This window comes from Mustela putorius, unplaced genomic scaffold (genome assembly GCF_011764305.1).
Source record: "Mustela putorius furo isolate JIRA1106 unplaced genomic scaffold, ASM1176430v1.1 tig00003845_pilon_pilon_pilon, whole genome shotgun sequence".
In the NCBI taxonomy this organism is placed as follows: domain Eukaryota; kingdom Metazoa; phylum Chordata; class Mammalia; order Carnivora; family Mustelidae; genus Mustela; species Mustela putorius.
Window position 1 is genome coordinate 196,792 of NW_025421998.1, and position 27,226 is coordinate 224,017.

The 27,226-nt window shown below is 40.3% G+C and overlaps 1 protein-coding gene across 2 annotated transcripts in view; it reads right to left on the minus strand.

Annotated features, from left to right (window-relative positions):
• Nucleotides 1-27,226, minus strand: part of LOC101675761 (amphiphysin) — a 254,072-nt gene that overhangs the window by 84,279 nt on the left and 142,567 nt on the right. For both annotated transcript variants that reach the window (XM_045089525.1, XM_045089524.1), the window contains exons 6-7: nt 14,073-14,180; nt 11,438-11,523 (exon numbers count right to left, since the gene is read on the minus strand). In XM_045089525.1, coding sequence (XP_044945460.1) covers nt 11,438-11,523; nt 14,073-14,180 — 194 coding nt within the window. The remainder of the gene's footprint in view (nt 1-11,437; nt 11,524-14,072; nt 14,181-27,226) is intronic.

The following is a 27,226-nucleotide window of genomic DNA, read 5'->3' on the forward strand; positions in this document are numbered from 1 at the left end:
GAAAATGTCTATGCTACCTAAAGCAATCTACACATTTAATGCAATTCCTATCAAAGTACCATCCATCTTTTTCAAAGAAATGGAACAAATAATTCTAAAATTTATATGGAACCAGAAAAGACCTCGAATAGCCAAAGGGATATTGAAAAAGAAAGCCAACGTTGGTGGCATCACAATTCCGGACTTCAGGCTCTATTACAAAGCTGTCATCATCAAGACAGCATGGTACTGGCACAAAAACAGACACATAGATCAATGGAACAGAATAGAGAGCCCAGAAAATAGACCCTCAAATCTATGGTCAACTAATCTTCGACAAAGCAGGAAAGAATGTCCAATGGAAAAAAAGACAGCCTTTTCAATAAATGGTGCTGGGAAAATTGGACAGCCACATGCAGAAAAATGAAATTGGACCATTTCCTTACACCACACACAAAAATAGACTCAAAATGGATGAAGGACCTCAATGTACGAAAGGAATCCATCAAAATCCTTGAGGAGAACACGGGCAGCAACCTCTTCGACCTCTGCCGCAGCAACATCTTCCTAGGAACAACGCAAAAGGCAAGGGAAGCAAGGGCAAAAATGAACTATTGGGATTTCATCAAGATCAAAAGCTTTTGCACAGCAAAGGAAACAGTTAACAAAATCAAAAGACAACTGACAGAATGGGAGAAGATATTTGCAAACGACATATCAGATAAAGGACTAGTGTCCAGAATCTATAAAGAACTTAGCAAACTCAACACCCAAAGAACAAATAATCCAATCAAGAAATGGGCAGAAGACATGAACAGACATTTCTGCAAAGAAGACATCCAGATGGCCAACAGACACATGAAAAAGTGCTCCATATCACTCGGCATCAGGGAAATACAAATCAAAACCACAATGAGATATCACCTCACACCAGTCAGAATGGCTAAAATCAACAAGTCAGGAAATGACAGATGCTGGCGAGGATGCGGAGAAAGGGGAACCCTCCTACACTGTTGGTGGGAATGCAAGCTGGTGCAGCCACTCTGGAAAACAGCATGGAGGTTCCTCAAAATGTTGAAAATAGAACTGCCCTATGACCCAGCAATTGCACTATTGGGTATTTACCCTAAAGATACAAATGTAGTGATCCAAAGGGACACATGCACCCGAATGTTTATAGCAGCAATGTCCACAATAGCCAAACTATGGAAAGAACCTAGATGTCCATCAACAGATGAATGGATCAAGAAGATGTGGTATATATACACAATGGAATACTATGCAGCCATCAAAAGAAATGAAATCTTGCCATTTGCAACAACATGGATGGAACTAGAGCGTATCGTGCTTAGCGAAATAAGTCAAGCAGAGAAAGACAACTATCATATGATCTCCCTGATATGAGGAAGTGGTGATGCAACATGGAGGCTTAAGTGGGTAGAAGAATAAATGAAACAAGATGGGATTGGGAGGGAGACAAACCATAAGTGACTCTTAATCTCACAACAAACTGAGGGTTGCCGGGGGGAGGGGGTTTGGGAGAAGGGGGTGGGATTATGGACATTGGGGAGGGTATGTGATTTGGTGAGTGCTGTGAAGTGTGTAAACCTGGTGATTCACAGACCTGTACCCCTGGGGATAAAAATATATGTTTATAAAAAATAAAAAATTAAAAAAAAAAAAATGATGTCCAATACCAATATCTCACACATTTGTGAAGCAAATCCATGGAGTGGAGGTGTTCCGGGACGGGACAGTCTTAGGTCTCTAATAGTTAGCATACCTAGCAGCACTTGCGGATTCAGCCTGGCACCTCCTGTATGGGCTCCCTTTGCTCTCAGTGAGGACCCTTTTAATTCAACTCTTCTGAATCCATCTAGTAAATTACTACTTTTAACTCATGTTCTCGTTTCAGTAACCTTCTCAAAAATAACTCCAGAATCCTGACTGGTTTACTAGATTCCAAATCCCAAGTAAGGACTTAGATGCCAGAAACATTAGATAAGGCAGATATATGGAATAAACATATACTCAGGGCGGGGGAAGGGGACTGTAATTAGAATACTTATTTGGGGGGTGCCTGGGTGGTTCAGGTGGTTAAGCGTCTGCCTTCAGCCCAGGTCACGATCCCAAGGTCCTGTGATGGAGTCCCACATCGGGCTCCCTGCCTAGTACAGAGCCTGCTTCTTCCTTCCCCTCTACCTCTCCCCCCATGCTCATGCTCTATCTCTCTCTCATGCGCTCTTTCTCACATAAATAAATAAAATCATTTTTTTAAAAAAGGAATATTTATTTTGGGGGAGTAAGAATGTTCCTGTAACATCAGATGCCTGAACATCTACTTGAGAGGATAAACTTAGGGTGCCCTGAGGACCCCTCTTCTTTAGGAACCCTCTTATTTAAACAATGACATGAGGGGTACCTGGAGGACACTGACAATGACAGTTAAGCATCCAACCCTTAATTTTTGCTCAGGTTATGATCTCAGGGTCATGGGATCAAGCCCCACATGGGGCTTTGCTCTCAACATGGAGTCAGCTTGAGATTCTCTCCCTATCTGTCTTTCTGCCCCTCCCTGGCTCATGGTGTCTGTCTTCCTTTCTCTCAAATAAATGAATAAAATCTTTAAGTAATGACATGAACGGATAGAGAAAAGGGTGCTTCCCATTTCTCTGTGCCTTTTGGTAAGCAGGATTCCAATAAGCTGGATGGACGAATGTTCCATCATCATTAAAGGCGACAGAAAGAGCAGCCATTGAAACATTTTATATATTCCCTCACTTCATTCCTGTAACTACCCCAAGACAGTGAGCCTCAGTATACTGTCTGGTTTACTGAGGCACCGACAGATTCACTGTCTAGGCTCTTGCAATTAATCAGTGGAGAACCTGTATTTGGACCCAAAAGGAGGAAAACCAATAGAAAAGCATGCACTGTTAGTCAAGAAATTCTGCTTAAGCATGAATATCATTATTTCTGTGGTTTCTAATGAAATCAGGTGGTTTAGAATTTTAACAAAATAAAAGATAAAAATCCAGATTCAGAGATGAAATACTAGGTAAGCACTATATGCATCCCATTAGTAAAATTACTTATTCTTTGGGTTAACCTATACCTTAAATTCCTACCATGTTTCACTTACTTATTTATTTATTTTTCTTTTTAACCTTATAAGACTAGTTTGTTTGGGTTTCTTTCATTTTTTTCATTTACTGAGGTTTAACTGATAAATAAAATGGTAAGACATCTAAAGTGTGCATTGTGATGACCTGATATATAATTGTGAGGGGTTCCACACATCTAGTTAATTAACACAGATAACACCTTATGCATTTATCTTGTGTGTGAACATTTCTACTCTCGGCAAATTTCAATTATATAATATAGTGTTCTATAGCTCTGGGTAACCTTTTAACCAAGCTCTCCGTATTTCCCCCACCTCCACTTTTCCACTTTCTGTTTCTGTGAGTTTGCCTTTTTGATTCAGATTCCACATATAAGTGATACAATGCAGTTTATGATACCTGTCAGAAGGGCTGTCATCAAAAAGAGGGAACAAGTATTGGTGAGGATGTGGAGAAAAGGGACTCCACGTGCCCTGCTGGTGGGATTGTAAGTGGGTGTAGCCAGTGTGGAAAAGTCCTCAAAAAGTTAAGAACAGAACTACCCCTGGATCCAGCAATCCCAGTGCTGGGTCCATTTCTGAAGGAAATGAAAACAGGATCTTGCCGAGATGCAGGCACTGCCTTCTTCATGGCAGCGTTCTTCACAGCAGGCCAAGATAGGAAAGCAATCCCAGTGTCCATCACCCGGCAATGCTTAGAGGTAGGCTACATATACACACACAAACACGTAGGTCATTTTATGTATTATTTCACAACAAAATGAAAAAAGAGGTGAATTCAGGGATGCATGGTCACTGTAGGTATTGAACATTATGATTAAGCAGGACAGATGTCCTTCTCTGTCTGGTTTATTTCACTCAGCATGATACCCTGAAGGGATACCCTAGTAGTTACTCCCAAATGGCATAACCTCCTTTCTTATGACTGAGTAATATCCATTGTGTGTATGTGTATGTGTCTCTATGTATGTATCTGTAGATAGATAGATGGGACGTATAGACAGACAGATAGGTACACATACATATATTAATAAAGAAAATCCTGGCACAGGATGTTCAGGGAACTAGTAACTACCTGGGAGGGTCAGACCAGCAGCCTAGGAGATAAGAGCCCAACGAAGCAGGCAGACCTATGCTCAGGCCAAGGATCTTCCAGATCGCTTGCCGGCCATGCTTGCTTGCAGCCTCTAGCCGTGTCTAAGGCAGGGGCACGGAAAGGACCTGCAGTGGAGGAAACTGACTACAGCAGCAGCTGGATGGGAGGCGAGATGGCAAGTCCTGGGACAACACCACAGAGGGACTGGCTCACTCTTCTGTTGGCAGGCAAGTCTTCCTAGTGCACCACTTCTCTGGGACTCCCATCAACAGTCATTCCTCAAACATTCCCCCTCATTCGATTACTCAACAAAGGGCTGATTCACTCTAGGTTCATGCCTAGTGGTGGGCTCCAGGGGCTCTGAGAATGACAGTCCAGGTAAAGGAGGACCTGAGCGCAGATTACTGAACACGCGCTCTGTCATTCTGGTGAGTCAAAGAAGCAGACTCCAAGACAGCTTGTGAATGTTAACGTTACCACAAAAGGTCACCTACAATGAAATATCAAAAACGAGTAGATTTGCACAGAAACAGCTAAGGGCACTGAGAAGACAGGGGAATTAACAGCCTTGTGTCAGCTGCGAATATCTGCTTGAGAGGATAAACTTGGGCTGCCCTGAAAAAGGGTCAGATTTAAATAGAAGGCAAGAGAAGATGTGTGAATGGGAGGGTATAGACTGATGGGGGGTGTAGGTGGATGGGGTGTAGATAGACAGGGTATGATTGGGGGGCAGAGATGGATGCAGGTGTAGATGCATGGTGAGTGTAGACGGCCAGGGAAGTACAGATGGACAGGGGTTATAGACCAGGGGTGCAGAAGGGGAGTGCAGATGGAGGGGTTGTGTAGGGTGTAGTTGACCTTCACTGGTGAGGACTGTTTTTATTTTCAAAATAAAACCCTAATGAAGATCTATGAATTAAGACTTGGTGCACAGCTCTACTCTTTCCTTAGTGTAAGTTTCTTGGATATAAGTGCTGTGTGACAGACAGGCAGACACCACAGAAGCTTTGATGACTAGTGCCAAGCTGTTCCCACCCAGGCTGGATTCTTTGACTCCCTCAGCTCTCAGCATGAGGTTATACAAAACAGTTGTAAATTTGATAGGTGAGAGTTAATACCTTGCTGACTTTTACATTTATATTCCCTTAATTAAAGTTGATACATTTTTCATTTATTTATTAGCCATTTGTTTTGCTTCTTTTGCGAATCATCTATTCATATATTGTGTTTATTTCTTCGTGCTTGTTTTTTTCTTGTTTATTTGTAAGGGAATTACTATTAAACATATTGATCCTTGGACACATTTAGCAAAAACAAGAGTTCCCATTCTTCTGTCTTTAAATTTTATTCTCTGATATATAGTTTATATCAGTATCTGATATGTAGTTTGTATCAATTATTATCATGGCACCTGGGTGGTTCAGTGGGGTAAGCGTTCAACTCTTGATTTCAGCTCAGGTCATGATCTCAGGGCGGTGAGATCGAGCCCTGCGTCTGGCTCCATGCTCACTGGGGAGTCCGCTTGAGATTCTCCCTCTCCCTCTGTCCCTCCCTGTCACCCCTACTCTCATTCTCTCTCTCTAGAAAAGAAAGTATTATTTAGGGAAATAATTGGTGTGGTGCCAGGAATACCTTGTTGAGAATGACTAAACAAATATCAATCAATTTTCTAATATTTTTATGATTTTAGAACTTAAGTCAACTAGCATGTATTTAACTTAGAAAAAAAGTGTTGAATATCTTTGATGCAATTCACCAGATAATGGTTTTCTTCAATTTAAGAAATCAGAGACTCTTTTAAAGTAGGGAATGCCTTTGATTCATTCACTACCAGAGGCACTAATAAGGCACCTGGTCAGAGCAGGCATGCAATAAATATTCCACAAATAAATGAAAGAACTAGTGTGCATTCGTCCCACTGCAAGGGCATATCCTGACTGTACATGGCTACCTTAGCTTGTAGAAAACTGATGTCACCAGCAGGAGGCGTATATCCACCAACAGCAGCAGGCTGTGAGTACAGTGAGGTTTCACTTCACAAGGTCTTCATAAACACGGGGCTCTGAGACTTTCCTATTTCCCTGAAGGACTCCTCTGAGGCATCCTCAGACCCCACCTGGTTAGCCGTCAAGACGACCTCCAATCCTTTATTAAGACAGTGCTTTGTCCTTGGAAACAGTGGAAAGGATTAAGAGCTGAGCTATCACCACCAAGGGGCGAAAGCCAGGTTACTCCCCTGGCAATGCCCTAAAGGAAGTCTGCATAGGTCAGGGTGGGTCACTATTTCCCGTTGAGCCCCCTGCAATGGAGGAAGCATCCTCTGCCGTCCCACACTTACTAGAGGGGTGGCCTGGAATAAGGAAGAAATCTCCCAACCTCCCAGGCCCCACCCTGTTCACAGCGCCCACAGCATGTGTCTCAGGACCTCCCTCTCTCCCCTCCCCTGGGTCCTAACACAAACACAGCAGATCCCCACAATAGGACTCTCCATGCAAATAAGAAACCCCTGGCTCACTGACCTTGTGAGCTCTGGATATTGCCATCCCTCAAACCGAAATGAGAACACTCCCTACTCTCACTTCCTGGACCACAAGATCCTTGATTCATTCACTTCTGTTCCACTTGCTAATTTATTTTTAATCTTTAATCTTTAGCCTTTTCTTCCAGGCTGCTACCCCCTCAGGCTCAGCATCTGGCTTTATCAAGTGTAGGCCTCTCAATGCTGGGGGGCCACTGGGTGGCTGAGCTCCACCAACACCTGGTCTTTATCCCTCACCCTCCACTTGCTCCAGAAATCCTCAGTCCTCCATCATCCCCTATGTGCCGCTGCCACCGTCAACTCTCAAAACAGTAACGGCTATTTTAAAAGGCTTCCCTTGCCCTCTCAACTCCCCTCTACCTGCTGCCACGACTCCTCAGGTCCATTTTAGTCAAGATCCTACTTCACCAACCACGGTCTCTCCAGCGCCTGCAGTCAGGCTTGTGACCCCGGCCTCAGCTGGAACCTATCTGGAAAATTCCCTTTGCTTCCATGGAAGCAATACACTCTTCCTCTCCGCTGCCTGACCTCCATTTTTTTTGTTTTGTTTTTGTTTTTAAGATTTTATTTATTTGACAGACAGAGATCACAAGTAGGCAGAGAGGCAGACAGAGAGAGAAAGAGAGGAAGCAGGCTCCCTGCTAAGCAGAGAGCCCGATGCGGGATGCAGGGCTTGATCTCAGGACCCTGGGATCATGACCTGAGCCAAAGGCAGAGGCTTAACCCACTGAGCCACCCAGGTGCTCCTGACCTCTGTTTTATAAGTGATTCTCCTGGCACTCCTTCACTGGTAAAAATCTCTCCATTCTTGGCTTTCTAAGGTACTACTCTTCTGGGTCTTCTCCTACATCTGTGATTATTTCCCCTCAGGCTCATCTGCAGGCCCCTCTTCCAGCACATTCCTTACATACTGCTGCTGTCAGTACTCATTTCACCACAGGAGGGAAGCATAGAAGACATAAAGTGCTACTTCAATCTCAAGGTGAGTAATATGGCTGGGAATAAAACATATGTATTTATAAAATGATTACATGAAATAAATGTTATTTATTGAAAGTCTGCATACAGTCTCACTGTAAGGAGAAGGCCTACATCAGACATCAGGACTAACAGGAGGTAACATAGAAGTCTATTTAAGGGCCAGCTTTAGGATTTATAAACCTTACAGTATCAGGCAAAGTGTTTAACCAGTATCATCCCTGGCCTCCTCATTTGTAAGATGAGGGTATACAGGTAATTGTGATCACTAGAGATTATGCATGCAAAGTGCATAAAATGATACCTGAAAATAGACAGTATTCAATAATAAATGAGCTCTTTGTCTACGCATAAACACACACAATACACACAATACAGTCAAAAAATACAATATATATATAAAGGCCTAAATAAAATTAACAAATCAGGAAACAAAAGTGTTGGTGAGGATATGGAGGGTCCTCAAAAAGATAAAAATAGAGCTACCCTACAACCCAGTAAAAGATGGTATTTATCCAAAAGATGCAAATATAGTGATCCAAAGGGACACCGGTACCCCAATGTTTCTAGCAGCAATGTCCACGATAGCCAAACAATGTAAAGAACCCAGAGGTCCATCAACAGATGAAAGAATAAAGATGTAACACACACACACACACGATGGAATATTACTCAGTCATCAAAATACCCTGAAATTTTACCATTTGCAATGATGTGGATAGAGCTAGAGGGTATTATGCTAAATGAAATAAATCAGAGAACGATTTCCCACATATGCAGAATTTAAGAAGCAAAACAGGATCAAAGGGTAAGGGAGGGAAAAATAAAATAAGACAAAATATGAGAGGGAAACAAACCATAAGAGACTCTCAACTCTAGAAAACTGTGGGTTGCTGGAGGGGAAGAGGTGGGGGAATGGGGTTACTGGGTGATCAGTATGAAAGCAGGCATGAGATGTGATGAGCACTGGGTGTTATATGTAACTGATGAAATCACTGAACTCTACCTCTGAAACTAATAATATACTATATGTTAATTAACTGAATTTAAATAAAACCCCCCAAAATTTTGAAACGGCCTAAACTAGGCTTTCATCAAAAGGCAGGACCTGATCGACATACAAAGGAGTGAGCCTTGAATGTGGGAATAAGTCAGTGGATTATAAAGCACCGAAACATTGAGATTGCATTTGGCTAGATGAGGGGAAAGATTTCACTCCAAATTTATCCTTCAAATATTCCCATTGTGTTTAAGTTCTTACAAAGTCTTTCATATTACAAGATACTCTGACAGATTCTTACACTGAATTACCAAATACTATCTGGGGAAGATACATAAACCCCAATGGCATCAATCATTGCTGGTTTTGAATTCTTACAGAGAACATTAGGAAAAGAAATTCTTTACACACCCAATACATATTAAGGCAAATAACAACTGTGTTCTGGCAATTTTGGCCATTTACCCAGAAGTATTATTTCATAATTGGAAGTGTTGAGTATTGTGGTACCTTAGCTCTTGCAAAATCAGTTTAAAAAGCAATTAAGTAAGTAATTACATTTGAGACCACAAAAATTCCTTTAGAGGGGGAATGAACAGAGTAACTATTTAAATTGTATGCAAATGACAACAACTTCTGTTTGGGATGGGATATCTGTGGGGGAAGATAATAAGCTCTGGGGAACTACCAGCTGACTTGATGAGTGTCCTTAATGAGGACGAAGACATGGATGCCAAAGACAGATATAAAGATCTTAGTATTGCTTAAAATATGAGTGTCAAATACATCAGAGAGAGGGAGAGAGAGAAGCAGGCTTCCTACTGAGCAGGGAACCTGATGTGGACCTCGATCCCAGGACTCTGGGGTCATGACCTGAGCTGAAGGCAGAAGGCAGATGCTTAGAGAGTGAGCCACCCAGGCACCCGTAAAATAGATTTCTTAAAAAAATATAATTTTATATAATTTGTGATTTTAAAAAGGCATGACTACTTCAATTAAAATTATGAATAGGTATTTGCTTCATCTGTATCCCTAGAGGTTTTATATGTTCAGGCTCCTCAAAATCCTCTTTGGGCACACACAGTAGGATCCTCAGCAGACCACAAAGATTGGTCAAGGTAGAGCTTCTGAATGACAAGGTGGACAGGATGAGGTCAAAGACACAAATGTGAGGACAAGACCACCATCATTGGGCGCCTGGGTGGCTCAGTGGGTTAAGCCGCTGCCTTCGGCTCAGGTCATGATCTCAGAGTTCTGGGATCGAGTCCCGCATCGGGCTCTCTGCTCAGCAGAGAGCCTGCTTCCCTCTCTCTCTCTCTCTGGCTGCCTCTCTGTCTACTTGTGATTTCTCTCTGTCAAATTAATAAATAAAATCTTTAAAAAAAAAAAAAAAAGACCACCATCATTACCCACAGAGAGAGTAAGGACAGTGGCAGTGAGAACAGGGAGAGAGAGACCAATCCAGAAGACCACAGAGAAAAAGGATGGATTGACTCCTTTGATGGTCCTCTGGTTTTCTATAGTTTCTGACTCCACAGTTTGTAGTCTGGGAGCCCAGGAACGATAGTACAACAGAGAGAAATACAGATTTTGAAAGGATGAGTAAATTCTGATGAGCGATGAGCTAATTTCACACATGTTAAAATTCGGGTTATGGCTGAACATTGAAGTGGTCATGCCCTACAGGCTGACTTTATCAGGAACTGACCAGAATTTCCTCCAGATATTTCAGTAGTTCAAAAATAAACATGGAGTGCCTACTCCAGGCAAAAAATTGAGGCAAACTCAATTTTTTGGATAAACTCCACTGTAGACCCTCAAAATGCTGACAATTTAGAGGCTAAGTAGGAACTCCAGATTATCTATGGAGGAAGGCTTTAAGGGATGCCAATCTGGTTGGAAGCTGGGCTAGATGGTTTGCCTTACAGCAGGGTTGCACAGAGAACACGATTCTGTTTATTTGGCAGGGGAGTATGAGTCACTGATGTAAATTGAGATTGGTCAAGGTAGAGGTTCTGAATGACAAGGTGGACAGGATGAGGTCAAAGACACAAATGTGAGGACAAGACCACTATCATTACCCACAGAGAGAGTAACGTGGGCTGGACCCACTTTATCCAACAACTTCTTGGTTCTACCACTGAGTGGGAAAAAGAAGACAAAGGATGGACAATGCACTTAATGCCACAGGAAATGAAGAGTACCCATAATAAAAAGAATATTTAGCCCTTCAAACAGGAATGAAGTTCAGGTTAAAAGGTCAGAACTGAAAGCAGAGGTTTGATATCAACATTGAAAGACCAGATGACCTCTCGGAATAAATGGAATCCTGCCAAGAGCTAAAATGTATCCTTGTAAATTTGAAAGTTAAGGGCTGTTCTCCACATGCCTCAAATTGAGATCTGGGGCCCCATTTGAGAAATAGATCAAGGTCTAAAACTTTGCGGTCAATAGAATAGCTGCTAGCCTCACGTTGTTATTTAAATTTAAATGAATCAAAACAAAATAAATCTAAAATGCAGTTCCTCCACCATACTAGCCATAGTCCAAGTGTTCAACAGCCTACCATATGTGGCAAGTAGCTATTGCCTAAAATTACAAAAACTGAACACTTCTATTGGATGACCTTTAGCATCCCAAGCAATAAAGACAAGAGAAGGGATTTCCCTGTTCTTGATTTTTTAAAAGGGGTGTGAACCCCCTGGATAGATGCAACGTTACCTTGACCATAATGATGGTAACTCTTCTTGTAAGTCAACGTTAAACTCCTCAAATACTTTCTGTGCTTTCTGAAATTCCTCTTCTGCCTAGAAGACACATAACAAGTGTTTATGCTAAAAAATGTCATTGAAACGCAAGCCATTTCTATATACAACAACAGCATTTAACATAACATGGGAACAGCATAATTTTGGGGGGGCCTGGATGACTCAGTTGGTCAGGCATCTGACTCTTGATTTAGGCTTTGGTCATGATTTCAGGGTAAATCTGAGCCCCCCATCAGGCTCCAGGCTGGGTATGAAACCTACTTAAGATTCTTTCTCTCCCTTTCCCTCTACCCATGCCCCCCACTCACAAGCACATGCATATTCCTCTCAAAAACAAACCAAAAAACAAATAAAATTTGCATAATTTTTCTCAGTAACAGTGAAATAGTAAGTCATTTTTTTTTTAAAGATTTATTTATTTATTTGACAGACAGAGATCACAAGAAGGCAGGAAGGCAGACAGAGAGGAAGGAAAGCAGGCTTCTGCTGAGCAGAGAGCCCAATGCGGGGCTTGGTCCCAGGACCCTGAGATCATGACCTGAGCTGAAGGCAGAGGCTTTAACCCACTGAGCCACCCAGGCACCTCAAAAGAGTAAGTCTTATTAAGACATAAAAACTGACTTGATTACAGGGGTTGCTTTTGTAGCCTGGCAGTTTGACTGCAAAAATATAACTGCCTGTCCCACACACCACTCTGTTCTGGATACCGGACATGGATACTTCCCAAAGGACTTCCCCATCTAGTGAGAAATCTAAATAATTACATCACAAAATAGCACTTACAAACTATTGCAGAGCATGCTACTGGGGAAGACGGTACAGAAACAGAGGGTTCCATAGGAAAAGTAATATTCTAAAAGAATCTTGAAGAATCATCAAATGTTCCCTTTGAAGAAGCGGGGGTGGGGGGTGCTACAATGCATAAAGGTGGCATTTCCTGGGTTAGAATCCTAGCTTACTAATGGTGTCAATTTGTGAAATGGTTTTAACGTTCTTCATCTCTGAGGCCTCACTGATAAAATGGAGATGGTAATGCCCACTTCACAGGTGTCATGAGTATTAAGAAGCAATGGCACAGATGAGAGGGTGCCTGCCACCTAAGGTGTCTTATGCAAAGGGCAGATCTCATCGTGGCTGCTCAGGAACGGATGTGTGGGTCAGGAGAGCTTTCGTTCAGGGTGTGGGTATGAAAGGAGGAGCAGAGGGGAAGGAAAATTCAAAAGCTGATTAGGATGAACAGGTGAGTCATGACCAAGTTGTGCGGGTCTCATATGCACACTAAGAAATTTAGATTTGTTTTTTACAGGCTATCTGAGCCATTAAAAGACAAGCAGTGGAGAAACATATCTAGATATGTGATATAGAAATACTATTCAGACAGCTGTGTGTAGGCAGATAGAAGGAGGCAAGACTGGAAGCAAAGGGAATAGTTAGCAGGTGTTGGTTGGCATCTGTAAGTGACTGGTTTACATAGTAAAAGCTACTGAAATGAGTTTTCTAAAAGAAAACGAATGTTCTATAAGCCCAGCACATATCTGCACTCTCTGGCAACCATAGATTATGTCTTAGAATTTTAAATTTGGTTTTCTATCTGAATCTGCCTTTTTTTTTTTTTAATTAAGACTTTATTTATTTATTTATTTGACAGGGGGGAAATCACAAGCAGGCAGAGAGGCAGGCACAGAGAGAGAAGAGGAAGCAGGCTCCCCACCAAGCAGAGAGCCCAATGCAGGACTCGATCCCAGGACCCTGAGATCATGACCTGAGCCGAAAACAGAGGCCAAACCCACTGAGCCACCCAGGCGCCCCCTGAATCTGCCTTTTAACTTCAAATATGGACCTTAAACACAGAAAGAAGTGGAGGAACACATTACTTTCGCTGAGCCTGCAGTATTGCTGGGGCCAAGGTTGACTCTGACCAAAATGTGTGAGTCAGTGTCAGCCATGTGAACTCTAAAATCACATGAAAAACCTCATAAAAAATTAGGGAAAGCAGCCCACAACTACCATGTATCAGATTAAATTCTGTCCTAATTCCACTCTCCTTTAAAAAGGAAATAACAGGTATACCTTGTTTTGCTATGCTTTTTTTCACTGTGCTTTATTGACACTGAATATTTTTACAGACTGAGGGTTTGCGGCAACCCTGCACCAAGCAAACCTATAGGTAACAATTTTCTAGCAGCATTTGCTTATCTCATGTCTCTGTCTCACATTCACGTAATTCTTGCAGTATTTAAGCATTTTCATTATTATTATATTTGCTATAATCTATGATCAGTGATTATGACTTGCTGAAAGCTCACGTTATAAAATTTTTAGCAATAAAGTGTTTCTAATAAAAATGTTGTATTTTTAAATCCAATGCTATTACACACTTGATAGACTATGGTATAGCGTCAACATAACTTTCGGATATACTGGGTAACTAAAAAATTCATTTGATGGCTTTATTACAATATTTGTTTTATTGTCATGCTTGGGAACTGAACCCAAAATATCTCTGAGTTTTCCTTAATTTTAAAAAGCAAAGTCGTTATACATTATATAATATGGAGAGTGGTGTCAGCAGTTGGATCAATTCTTACCTTCGAGATTCGACTTTCATCCTTCCTCTTGGAGCTCTGCAAAGCTTCCAGGTGGTGGCGGGCACTATCATAGTCCACCAGCTTCCTGCTGCGTTTTGCGATGCGATTCTGTTGACAAGGAAATGCATGCATGATTATAGATTCTTTTTTTGATTACTAAAATGGTTCCATTGTGCAGAGCAACAGAGGATCTTGACCGGACCCTGAAAGTGAACCAGAATTTCAGTCAACGAGTGATACCTGGAAATCACACTACCACCTCCAATTCTCTCCTTAAAAACCATCAGGTAAATAGCTTTCCTTCTGAAAATAATTAGGCTGATTATGAACAGTGAAAGGCAGAATTTGCAGTCAAGATCAGAAATATTCCAGAACTGGTTAAGGGAAGCAATACAATATTTTACCCTCAATTCTAAGTCTTTCGATGTTCCATTCTGAATATCATGGAAGACTCTAGTAGGATTTGGTTTTAGAACTCTAATAACATTCATACCAACAAAAGTTCTATAACGTAAATTTACTTCCTAAAAAAATCCTTTTTCTTAGTCATGGTCCTCAATCCTTCTGTTCATTAGAATCACCTGAGGAGCCATAAAAACACATGCATCCTTAGAGACTCCACTTCCGTTTAGGATATAGACGGCTACAACAAATGTGACTCTCACACAGACAAGAAAAAGTTTGGATAATCTATAAAAGGATAACTCCTTTTGATTCCATCAGAGACCTAAGGGTCACAAGGCAGCAAAATAATCTTAAGTCTTCTATTTGGGAAGAAGAACCAAGTCCCCCAAGGAGAGACAAGACAACAAATCATTTGTACCAACAAATCAAAATACAGGTAGAAGTTGTGGACATGAAGACGTCAGCCAACATTTTAACAAAATGGTAGAGGGTGGTTAATGTATCCCTGTGGGAAGCTGGGTAGCCAAGATACAAGGGCAAATTGCACTTAAGGGTAAGCTCTTCCCTTCAGCCTCCAATGGATGCTGTAAGAATTCTTGGGAAGAAGATATACTTTAGCAGTACAGGTGAGAATGAAGTGAGCTATAGGTGTTACAGGGTGGGCACTAGGGTGTGCCCATTTCATACATCTTTTTCTCTTACAAGGCAAAAGCTGTAAGTTGCTTAAGGAGGGAGCCCACAGACAACAGGCAAAGATATACTGCTTGATGGAGAGGAATAGAAGCAAAACCAATCTGGCCCTGCAAAAGGCTTAGGAAACCCTTCCGGCCCCTATGATATATGTAAAGATCAATTTTACACAAGGAAGGGTAGAATAAAAGTTCCCAAGAGCTAATACCAGCAGATTACTTAGGCCAGCCCCTGACAAGGGTGGTCCAATTCCACCTCGGGCAAAGACACTTGAGAATCACTACAACAAGCCCCTCCCCTAGAAGATCAGCAAGAAATCCAGCCAGGAACAAGCTCACCTATCAAGGACAACAGCGGAATTCCAGAAGGGAAAGCAAAGCATGGAATTCATGGTTTTCTTCCCATGATTCTTTAGTCTTGCAAAGTTAATTAAATTCTTCAACTTTTTTCTTATTCTAATTTTTTTAACTTTTACTCATTCTTTTTTAACATTTTTTAACTAGTTTATCTTAACAACACCTTTCTTAAAAAAATCTTTTTGGGACACCTGGGTGGCTCAGTTGGTTAAGCAGCTGCCTTCGGCTCAGGTCATGATCCCAGCGTCCTGGGATCGAGTCCCACATCGGGATCCTTGCTCCGCAGGGAGCCTGCTTCTCCCTCTGACTCTTGCCTTCCACTCTGTCTGCCTGTGCTCGCTCTCGCTCGCTCTCTCTCTGACAAATAAATAAATAAAATCTTAAAAAAAAAATCTTTTTTGAACCTTTATTATTATAGTCATATTTTATCCTTCATTATATCTAACTTTATCTTTTGTATACACATAGGGTTTTTTCAAAAAATTTTGTGATACAACTTCTTCTAATAAATCAAATATACTCTAAATCTGACACATGGTTTGCTCTAGTCTCCAGACTGAGCAAATTCTCTCCATTTTCTTTTTCTTTCTTTTCCCAACCACCTTATCTTATCAACTCCTTTTTTAGAATTTTTTAAGTGCTCGCTTCGGCAGCACATATACTAGAATTTTTTAAAATTTTCATCTTTACAGTCATACTCCATCCCTTCATCATGTTAACCCTTATATTTGTGTGTGTGTGTGTATACATTTTCTTTTTTGTTCTTTAAAATTATGGAAGGTAGTTTCTACTAAGAGACCAAAATACTCCCCAAATCAAGTGGGTGGCTCTGTCCTATTCACCAGTCTAATACATATATTTTCTTTTTCTTTTTCTTTTTTTCCAATTTTTTTTAACTTCTTTCTATGCCCTTTCTTCTTCTCCCCATGATTTGGGTCTCTTCTAATTTGGTTAACGCATATTTTTCTGCGGTAATTGCCACCCTTTTAGTATTTTATTCTCTCCTTCATATATTCTTACTTGGATAAAATGACAAGGCAGAAAAACTCACCACAAAAAAAAAAAAAGAACAAGAGGCAGTACTGAAGGCTGGGACCTAATCAATACGAACGGTGATAATATGTCAGAACTGGAGTTCAGAATGATGATTCCAAGGTGCTAGTTGGGCTAGAAAAAGGGATGGAAGATATTAGAGAAACCCTGTCTGGAGAAATAAAAGAAATAAAATCTAAGCAATCTTAAATCAAAAAAAGCTATTAATGCGGTACAATAAAAAATGGAGAATCTTACAGCTACGATAAATGAGGCCAAAGAGAGAATTAGTGATACAGAAGAACAAATGACAGAGAATAAAGAAGCTGAGCAAAAGAGAGACAAACAACTATGGACCACGAGGGGAGAATTGGAGAGATAAATAATACCATAAGACAAAACAATATCAGAATAACTGAGATTCCAGAAAAAGAAAGACAGAGGGAGGCAGAAGGTACACTGGAGCAAATTATTATAGAGAATTTCCTAATATGGCAAAGGGAACAAGCATCAAAATCCAGGGTGCACAGAGAAACCCCCTCAAAATCAGTAAGAATAGGTCCAGACCTCATCATCTCAGAGTAAAACTTACAAGTCTTAGTGACAAAGAGAAAATTCTGAAATCTACCCGGCACAAGAAGTCTGTATCATACAATAGTAAAAATATTAGACTGGCAGCAGATTTATCCACAGAGACCTTGTAGGCCAGAGAGAACTGGCATGATATATTCAGAGCACTAAATAAGAAAAACATGCAGCCAAGAATACTATATATTCAGCTAGGTTATCATTGAAAATAGAGGGAGAGATAAAAACCTTATAGGACAAACAAAAACTAAAAGAGTTTGTAAACACCAAACCAGCACTACAGAAAACATTGACAGGGGTCTTCTAAACAAAGAGAGAGCCTAAGAGTAGTAGACCAGAAAGGAAGAGAGACAATATACAGTAACAGTCATCTACAGGCAATACAATGACACTAAATTCGTATCTCTCAATAGTTACCCTGAATATAAATGTGCTAAATGCCCCAATCAAAAGACACAGGGTATCAGAATGGATAAAAAGACAAAAACTCATCAATATGCTGTCTACCAGAAACTCATTTTAGACCCAAAGACAACTCCATATTTAAAGTGAGGGGGTGAGAAACAATTTACCATGCTAATGGACATCAAAAGAATGCTGGGGTGGCAATCCTTATATCAAATAAATTAAAACTTAAGCCAAAGACTATAATAAAAGATGAGGAAGGACACTATATCATACTCAAAGGGTCTGTCCAACAAGAAGATCTAACAATTATAAATATCTATGCTGCTAACATGGAAGCAGCCAACTACATAAAGCAATTAATAACAAAATCAAAGAAACACATGGACAATAATACAATAATAGGAGGGAACTTTAACACTCCCCTCACTGAAATGGACAGATCATACAAGCAAAAGTCAACAAGGAAATAAAGGCCCCAAATGACACACTGAACCAGAGGGGACATCACCGATCTATTCAGAAGCAACAAAATACACATTCTTCTCTAGTGCACATGGAACATTCTCCAGAATAGATCACATCCTGGGTCACAAATCATGTCTGAACTGGTACCAGAAGATTGGGATCATTCCCTGCATATTTTCAGACACAATGCTCTGAAGCTAGAACTCAGAGCATTTGGAATGAAACTAATTCATGGAGGCTAAAGAGCATCCTACTAAAGAATGGATAGGTCAACCAGGAAAGTAAAGAAGAATTGAAAAAAATTCATGGAAACAAATGATAATGAAAACACAATGGTTCAAAATCTGTGGGACACAGCAAAGGCAGTCCTGAGAGGAAAATATATAGTAATACAATTACTATATCCTTTCTCAAGAAACAAGAAAGGTCTCAAATACACAACCTAACCCTACACCTAAAGGGGATGGAGAAAGAACAACAAAGAAAGCCTAAATCCAGCAGGAGAAGAAAAATAATAAAGATCAGAGCAGAAATTAATGAACTAGAAACCAAAAAAAACAAAAAACAAAAAACAAAAACAAAAACAAACAAACAAAAAAAACCCAGTAGAACAAATCAATGAAACTAGGAGCTGGTTCTTTGAATGAATTAATGAGATTGATAAACCCGTGCCCAGACCTATCAAAAAGAAAAGAGAAAGGACACAAATAATTAAAATCATGAATGAAAGAGGAGAGATCACAAATAACACCAAAGACATACAGACAATTATAAGAACATAATATAAGCAACTATATGCCAGCAAATTGAACAATCTGGAAGAAATGGATACATTCCTAGAGACGTATAAACTACAACAACTGAACCAGGATTAAATAGAAAACCTGAACAGACCCATAACCAGTAAGGAGATTGAAGAAGTCATCAAAAATCTCCAAACAGGGGCGCCTGGGTGGCTCAGTGGGTTAAGCCGTTGCCTTCGGCTCGGGTCATGATCTCAGGGTCCTGGGATCGAGTCCTGCATCAGGCTCTCTGCTCAGCAGGGAGCCTGCTTCCCTGTCTCTCTCTCTCTCTCTCTGCCTGCCTCTCTGCCTACTTCTGATCTCTCTCTGTCAAATAAATAAATAAAATTTAAAAAAAAAATCTCCAAACAAACAAGGACCCAGGGCCACATGGCTTCCCAGGGGAATTCTACCATTAAGGGGTATAAGCAATGAGGGGCACCTGGGTGGCTCAGTGGGTTAAGCCTCTGCTTCAGCTCAGGTCATGATCTCAGGGTCCTGGGATCAAGCCCCCCATCGGAGTTTCTGCTCAGCAGGGAGCCTGTTTCCTCCTCCTCTCTCTCTCTCTCTAACTGCCTCTCTAATTGTGATCTGTTAAATAAATAAAATCTTTAAAAAATAAATAAATAAAAGAAGAATTAAATCCGATTCCCTTGAGACTGTTCCAAAAAATAGAAATGGAAGGAAAATTGCCAAACTCATTTTATGAGGAAAGCATTACCTTGATCCCAAAACCAGACAAAGACCCCATCAAAAAGGAGAAATAGAGAACAATATCCCTGATGAACACAGAGGTGAAAATTCTCACCAAAATACTAGCCAATAGGATCCAACAGTACATTAAAAAGATTATTCACCACGACCATGTAGATTTATTCCAGGGCTGCAAGGTTGGTTCAACATCCACAAATCAATCAGTGTGATACAATACATTAATAAAATAAAGAACAAGAACCATATGATACTTTCAATAGATGCTGCAAAAGCATTTGACAAAGCACAGCATCCTTTCTTCATCAAAACTCTTCAAAGTGTAGGGATAGAGGGTACTTAATCAATATCATCAAACCCATCCATGACAAACCCACACCAAATATCATTCTCAATGGAGAAAAACTGAGACCTTTTCTGCTAAGGTCAGGAACACGAGGGATGTCCATTATCACCAAGGCTTTTAAACATAGTATGAGAAGTCCTAGCCTCAGCAATCAGACAACAAAAAGAAATTAAAAGCATCCAAATTGGAAAAGAAGTCAAAGTATCACTCCTCGCAGATGATATGATAATTTATGTAGAAAACCCAAAAGACTCCACTCCAAATCTGCTAGAACTTTTATAGGAATTCAGTAAAGTGTCAGGATATAAAATCAATGCACAGAAATTTTTTGCATTATTGTATACACCAACAACAAGACAAAAGAAAGAGAAATTAAGGGGTCAATCCCATTTACAATTGCACCCAAAACCATAATATACCTAGGAATAAATCTAACCAAAGAGGGAAAGAATCTGTACTCAGAAAACTATGAAGTACTCATGAAAGAAACTGAGGAAGACACAAAGAAATGGAAAAATGTTCCATGCTCATGACTGGAAGAACAAATATTGTGAAAATGTCTATGCTACCTAAAGCAATCTATATGTTTAATGCAATCCCTAACAAGATACCAATCATTTTTTCAACGAAATGGAACAAAGAATCCTAAAATTTGTATGGAACCAGAAAAACCTTGAATAGCCAGAGGAATGTTGAAAAAGAAAGACAAAGTTGGCAGCATCACAATTCCAGACTTCAAGCTCTACTAAATTCTGTCATCCTCAAGACAGTATGGTACTGGCACTAAAACAGACACATAGATCAGTGGAACAAACTAGAGAGCCCAGAAATAGACCCTCAACTCTATGGTCGACTAACCTTCAACAAAGCAGGAAAGAATGTCCAATGGAAAATAGTCTCTTCAACAAATGGGGTTGGGACAACTGGATGGCCACATGCAGAAAAATCAAACTGGACCACTTCCTTATACCACACACAAAAATAGACGCATGATGGGTGAAAGACCCCAGTGTGACAAAGGAATCCATCAATATCCTTGAGGAGAACACAGGCAGCAACTTCTTCTACCTCAGTCACAGCAACTTCTTCCTAGAAACATTGTCAAAGGCAAGGGAAGCAAGGGCAAAAATGAACTATTGGGATTTCATCAAAATCAAAAGCTTTTACACAGCAAAGGAAACATTCAACAAAACCAAAAGACAACTGACAGAATGGGAGAAGATATTTGCAAACGACATATAAGATAAAGGGCTAGTATATAAAATCGATAAAGAACTAATCAAACTCAACACCCAAAGAACAAAGAATCCAATCAAGAAATGGGAGTATTATGCCTCCATCAGAAAGGATGAATACCCAACTTTTGTAGCAACATGGACAGGACTGGAAGAGATTATGCTGAGTGAAATAAGTCAAGCAGAGAAAGTCAATTATCATATGGTCTCACTTATTTGTGGAGCATAACAACTAGCATGGAGGACAAGGTGAGTTAGAGAGGAGAAGGGAGTTGAGGGAAATTGGAACAGGAGGTGAACCATGAGAGACTATGGACTCTGAAAAACAATCTGAGGGTTTTGAAGGAGCGGGGGGTGGGAGGTTGGGGGAACCAGGTGGTGGGTATTGGAGAGAGCACGGATTGCATGCAGCACTGGGTGTGGTGCAATAACAATGAATACTGTTATGCTGAAAATAAATTTTAAAAATTAAAAAAAAAGAAAGAAAGAAATGGGCAGAGGACATGAACAGACATTTCTCCAAAGAAGATATCCAGATGGCCAACAGACACATGAAAAAGTGTTCCATATCACTCGGCATCAGGGAAATACAAATCAAAACCACAATGAGATACCACCTCATGCCAGTCAGAATGGCTAAAATTATTAAGTCCGAAAACGACAGATGCTGGCGAGAATGCTGAGAAAGGGGAACCCTCTTACACTGCTGGTGGGAATGCAAGCTGGTACAGCCACTCTGGACAGCATGGAAGATCCTCAAAAAGTTAAGAATAGAGCTACCTTATGACCCAGGAATCGCACTACTGGGTATTTACCCTAGAGATACGAATGTAGTGATCTGAAGGGGCATGTGCACCTCAATGTTTATAGCAGCAATTTCCACATTAGCCAAACCATGGCAAGAACCTAGATGTCCATCAACAGATGAACGAATAAAGAAGATGTGGTGTGTACATGCAATGAAATACTATGCAGCCATCAAAAGAAATGAAATCTTGCCATTTGCAATGGCGTGGATGGAAATAGAGGGTATTATGCTTAGCAAATAAGTCAATCAGAGAAAGAGAATTATATGATCTCCCTGATATGAGGAAGTTGAGAGGCAAAGTGGGAGGTCTGAGGGGTAGGGAAGGAAAAAAATGAAACAAGAGGAGATCGCGAGGGAGACAAGCCGTAAGGGACTCTTAATCTCACAAAACAAACTGAGGGTTGCTGGGGGCAGGGGGTGGGCGGTAGGTAGAGGGTAGTTGGGTTAAGGACATTGGGGAAGGTATGTGCTATGGTGAGTGCTGTTTAGTGTGTAAACCTGGCGATTCACAGACCCGTACCCTTGAGGCTAATAATACATTATATGTTAATAAAAAAATTTTTTTTTAAGTGGTACCTGCCTACCACTGGAGGTAGGGCAAGTGTATAGAGAGAGGCTCCTTCTGCAATACAGGCACACAAGGAAGTAAGATCTGATAGGGAACAAGGACACAGAGAAAAATTCTCTGGCATCCAATGACCTATACTACATGGAGCAAAGGAGAGGCAAAAACCAGACTTCAACACAACAGTCTGGAAACATAGATGTTAGCAGATAAGCACAAGGCATTAGCAGCCCAATTCTAAAGAAATGTCAAAGCCGAGGAACCCGGGTGGCTCAGTGGGTTAAAGCCCCTGCCTTCGGCTCAGGTCATGATCCCAGGGTCCTGGAATCGAGCCCCGCGTCGGGCTCTCTGCTCTGCAGGGAGACTGCTTCCTCCTCTCTCTCTCTCTCTCTCTCTCTCTCTCTGACTGCCTCTCTGCCTACTTGTGATTTCTCGCTCTGTCAAATAAATAAAATCTTAAAAAAAAAAAAAAAGGAATGTCAAAGCCATAGTGCAATGAAAGTAATAATAGTAATAATCATAATAACCAACAAACCTAAATCCAGCTCAATTCATGATCAGATTGATTTGCACCCCCCTCCACTACTGGTCTGACAAAAACTCATGCCCATTTCAAGGCATTTACTTCAGGCTTCACGCTAAATGATGTCTTGGGAATCAATCTAAACTAATGAAACACACACAAAAAGAAAACCCATGAGAAAAGATAAAGCAATCAAAAGAACCAGAGACATAACCCAGATGCTGGAAATACCAAACAGAAATTTGAAAATGACTATGACTAATATGTGGAAGTATCCAGTTGAAAAGGAGAATAACAGACATAAACTGATGGGTCATTTCTATAGAAATATGGAAACTTTAATGATCAAGTAAAAATCAAGTGGAAAAGGTAAAACATTTTTTAAAAAGGATGTCAGAGAGGAAAAATTTCTTTGATACACTAATTGCTACACTTGAAACAGCCAAGAAAGAACAGTGTACTTGAAAATGCATCAAGAAAATTATTTGCATTAAAACACAAAGAGATCTTGATGAAGTCTAAAAGTTCATTTTCTCTTTTGTTTCCTTTCATATCTTGAAAGAAGTTGCTGTGGCCCATGTCAAAGAGGTTACTGCCTATGTTCTCCTCTAGGATTTTGGTAGATTCCTGCTTCACGTTGAGGTCTTTTATCCATTTCAAGTTTATCTCTGTGTATGGTGTAAGAGAATGGTTGTGTTTCATTCTTCTACACACAGCTGTCCAATTTTCCCAGAACCACTTATTCAAGAGACTATCTTTTTTCCACTGTATATTTTGTCCTGCTTGGTCTGAGATTAGTTGACCATAGAGTTGAGGGTCCATATCTGGGCCCTCCACTTTGTTCCACTGTGTCTGTTTTTGTGCCAGTACCATGTTATCTTGGTGATCACAGATTTGTAGTAAACCTTAAAATCGGGCAACGTGATGCCCCTTTTGTTTTTCTTTTTCAACATTTCCTTAGCAATTCGGGGTCTTATCTGATTCTACACAAATTTTAGGATTGTTTGTTCCAGCTCTTCAGAAAATGCCGGTGGAATTTTGCTCGGAATGGCACTGAAAGTATAGAAGGCTCTTGGCAGTATAGACATTTTGACAATGTTTATTCTTCTAATCCATGAGAATGGAATGCTCTTCCATCTTTTTGTGTCTTCTTCAATTTCTTTCATGAGTGTTCTGTAGTTCGTTGAGTACATATCCTTTACCTCTTTGGTTAGGTTTATTCCCAGGTATCTCATGGTTCTTGGTGCTACAGCAAATGGAATCAATTCTCTAATTTCCCTTTCTATTTTTTCATTATTAGTGTATAAGAAAGCAAGTGATTTCTGTAGATTAATTCTGTATCCTGCCACATTACTGAATTGCTGTATGAATTCTAGTAGTTTGGGGGTGGAGTCCTCTGGGTTTTCCATATAAACTATCATGTCACATGTCATCTGCGAAGACAGAGAGTTTGACAACTTCCAATTTGAATACATTTTATTTCTTTTTGTTGTCTTATTGCTGCTGCTAGGACTTCTAGTACTATGTTGAACAACAATGGTGAGACTGGACATTTTTGTCGTGTTCCTGATCTCATAAGGAATGCTGTTAGCTTTTCCCCATTGAGGATGATATTCACTGTGGGTTTTTCATAGATAGATTTTAAGAAGTTGAGTTCTGTTCCCTCTATCCCTATACTTTGAATCATTTTAATCAGGAACGGATGCTGTATCTTGTCAAATGCTTTTTCTGCATCAATTGAGAGGACCACATGGTTCTTCTCTCTTCTCTTAGTGATTTGTTCTATCACATTGATTGATTTGTGAATGTTGAACTCCTCCTGCATGTCATGGATAAATTCCACCTGGTCATGGTGGATAGTCTTTTTAATGTACTGTTGGATCCTATTAGTTAGGATCTTGTTGAGAATCTTGGCATTTGTATTCCTCAGGGATATTGGTCTGAGATTTTCCTTTTTGATGCGGTTTTTGCCTGGTTTGGGCATCAGGGTAATGTTGGCTTCATAAAAAGAGTCTGTAGTTTTCTTTCTGTTTCTATCTTTTGAAACAGCTTCAGGACAACAGGTATTATTTCTTCTTTGAATGTTTGGAAGAATTCTCCAGGGAATCCATCAGGTCCTGGGCCCTTGTTTTTTGGGGAGGTTTTTGATCACTGCTTTAATTTTGTTACTAGATATTGGACTACTGAGGTTGTCAATTTCTTCCTGATTCAGTTTTGGAGGTTTATAGGTTTCCAGGAATGCATCCATTTCATCTAGGTTGCTTAAGTTACTGGCATATAACTGTTGACAATTTCTGATGATTGTTTCTATTTCCTTGGTGGTAGTTGAGAATGAACTTTTGGGACTTCATCAAGATAAAAAGCTTTTGCACAGCAAAGGAAAACAGTCAACAAAACAAAGAGGCAACCTATGGTATGGGAGAAGATACTCGCAAATTACAGTAGAGACAAAGGGCTGATATCCAATATCTATAAAGAACTCCTCAAACTAAACACACACAAAATGAATAATCACATCAAAAAATGGGCAGAAGACATAACAGACAGTTCTCCAATGAAGACATACAAAGGACTAACAGACGCATGAAAAAAAATGTTCATTATCATTAGCCATCCGGAGATTCAAATCAAATCCACATTGAGATACCACCTCAATGTGGTATCTAACAACAGTTAGAATGTTCAAAATTAACAAGACAGTAAACAACATGTATTGGAGAGGATGTAGAGAAAGGGGAACCCTCTTACACTGTTGGTGGGAACACAAGTTGGTGCAGCCAATTTGGAAAACAATGTGGAGATTCCTTAAGAAATTAAAAATAGAGCTTCCTAATGACCCTGCAATTGCACTACTGGATATTTACACCAAAGATCCAGAAGTAGTGAAAAGAAGGGCCATCTGTATCCCAATGTTTATTGCAATAATGGCCACAGTCACCAAACTGTGGAAAGAACCAAGATGCCCTTCCAAGTACAAATGGATAAGGAAGATATGGTCCATATGTACAATGGAATATTATGCCTCCATCAGAAAGGGTGAATACCCAACTTTTGTACTAACATGAACAGGACTGGAGAATATATGCTGAGCGAATTAAGTCAGCAGAGACAGTCAATTATCGAATGATTTCACTTACTTGTGGAGGATAAGGAATAACACAAAGAGCATTAGGAGAAGGAAAGGAGAAGTGAGTTGGGGAAATCAGAGGGGAGATGAACCATGAGAGACTATGGACTCTGAGAAATAAACTGAGGGTTTTGGAAGGGAGGGGGCTGGGAGGTTCAGTGATTCTGGTGGTAGGTTTTATGGAGGGCACATGTTGCATGGAGCACTGGGTGTGGTGCATAAACAATGAATTCTGTAACACTGAAAACAAATGAAAAAATAAATAAAAAATTTTAAAAAAGGAATTAAAAATAGAGCTATCCTATGACCCTGCTATTGCACTATTGAGTATTTACCCCAAAGATACAGATGTAGTGAAAAGAAGGGCCATGTGTGCCCCAATGTTCATAGCAGCAATGGTCACAGTCACCAAACTGTGGAAAGAACCAAGATGCCCTACAACAGACAAATGGATAAAGAAGATATGGTCCATATATACAATGGAGTATTATGCCTCCATTAGAAAGGATGAATACCCAACTTTTCTATCAACATGGACAGGACTGGAGGAGATTATGCTGAGTGAAAAAAGTCAAGCAGAGAGAGTCAGTTATCATGTGGTTTCACTTAGTTGTGGAGCAGAAGGAATAACATGGAGTACATTGGGAGATGGAGAGGAGAAGTGAGCTGGGGGAAATCGGAAGGGGAGACAAACCACGAGAGACTATGGACTCTGAGATACAAACTGAGGGTTTTGGAGAGGGTCTGGGGGGTGGGGTGAACCTGGTGGTGGGTATTGTGGAGGGCACGTATTGCATGGAGCACTGGGTGTGATGCACAAAAAATGAGCTTTGGAACATCAAAAACAAAATAAAATTAAATTTTAAAAAACACACACATAAAAAGAAATGAGGTTAAAAAATAACGGAATCAAGCATACAAGACCTGTAATACAGTATTAAATAGTCCAGCATGGTCTTTGGAGTTTCCAAAAGAGATGAGAGGTTAAGTCAAAAGAAATATTTAAGGAGATATTGGCTGAGAAATTTATATAATAATAAAATCTACAAAAGTGCAGACCCAAGAAACTCATAAAACCCCAAGAATAACAAACACCGAACAATATCCATCCAG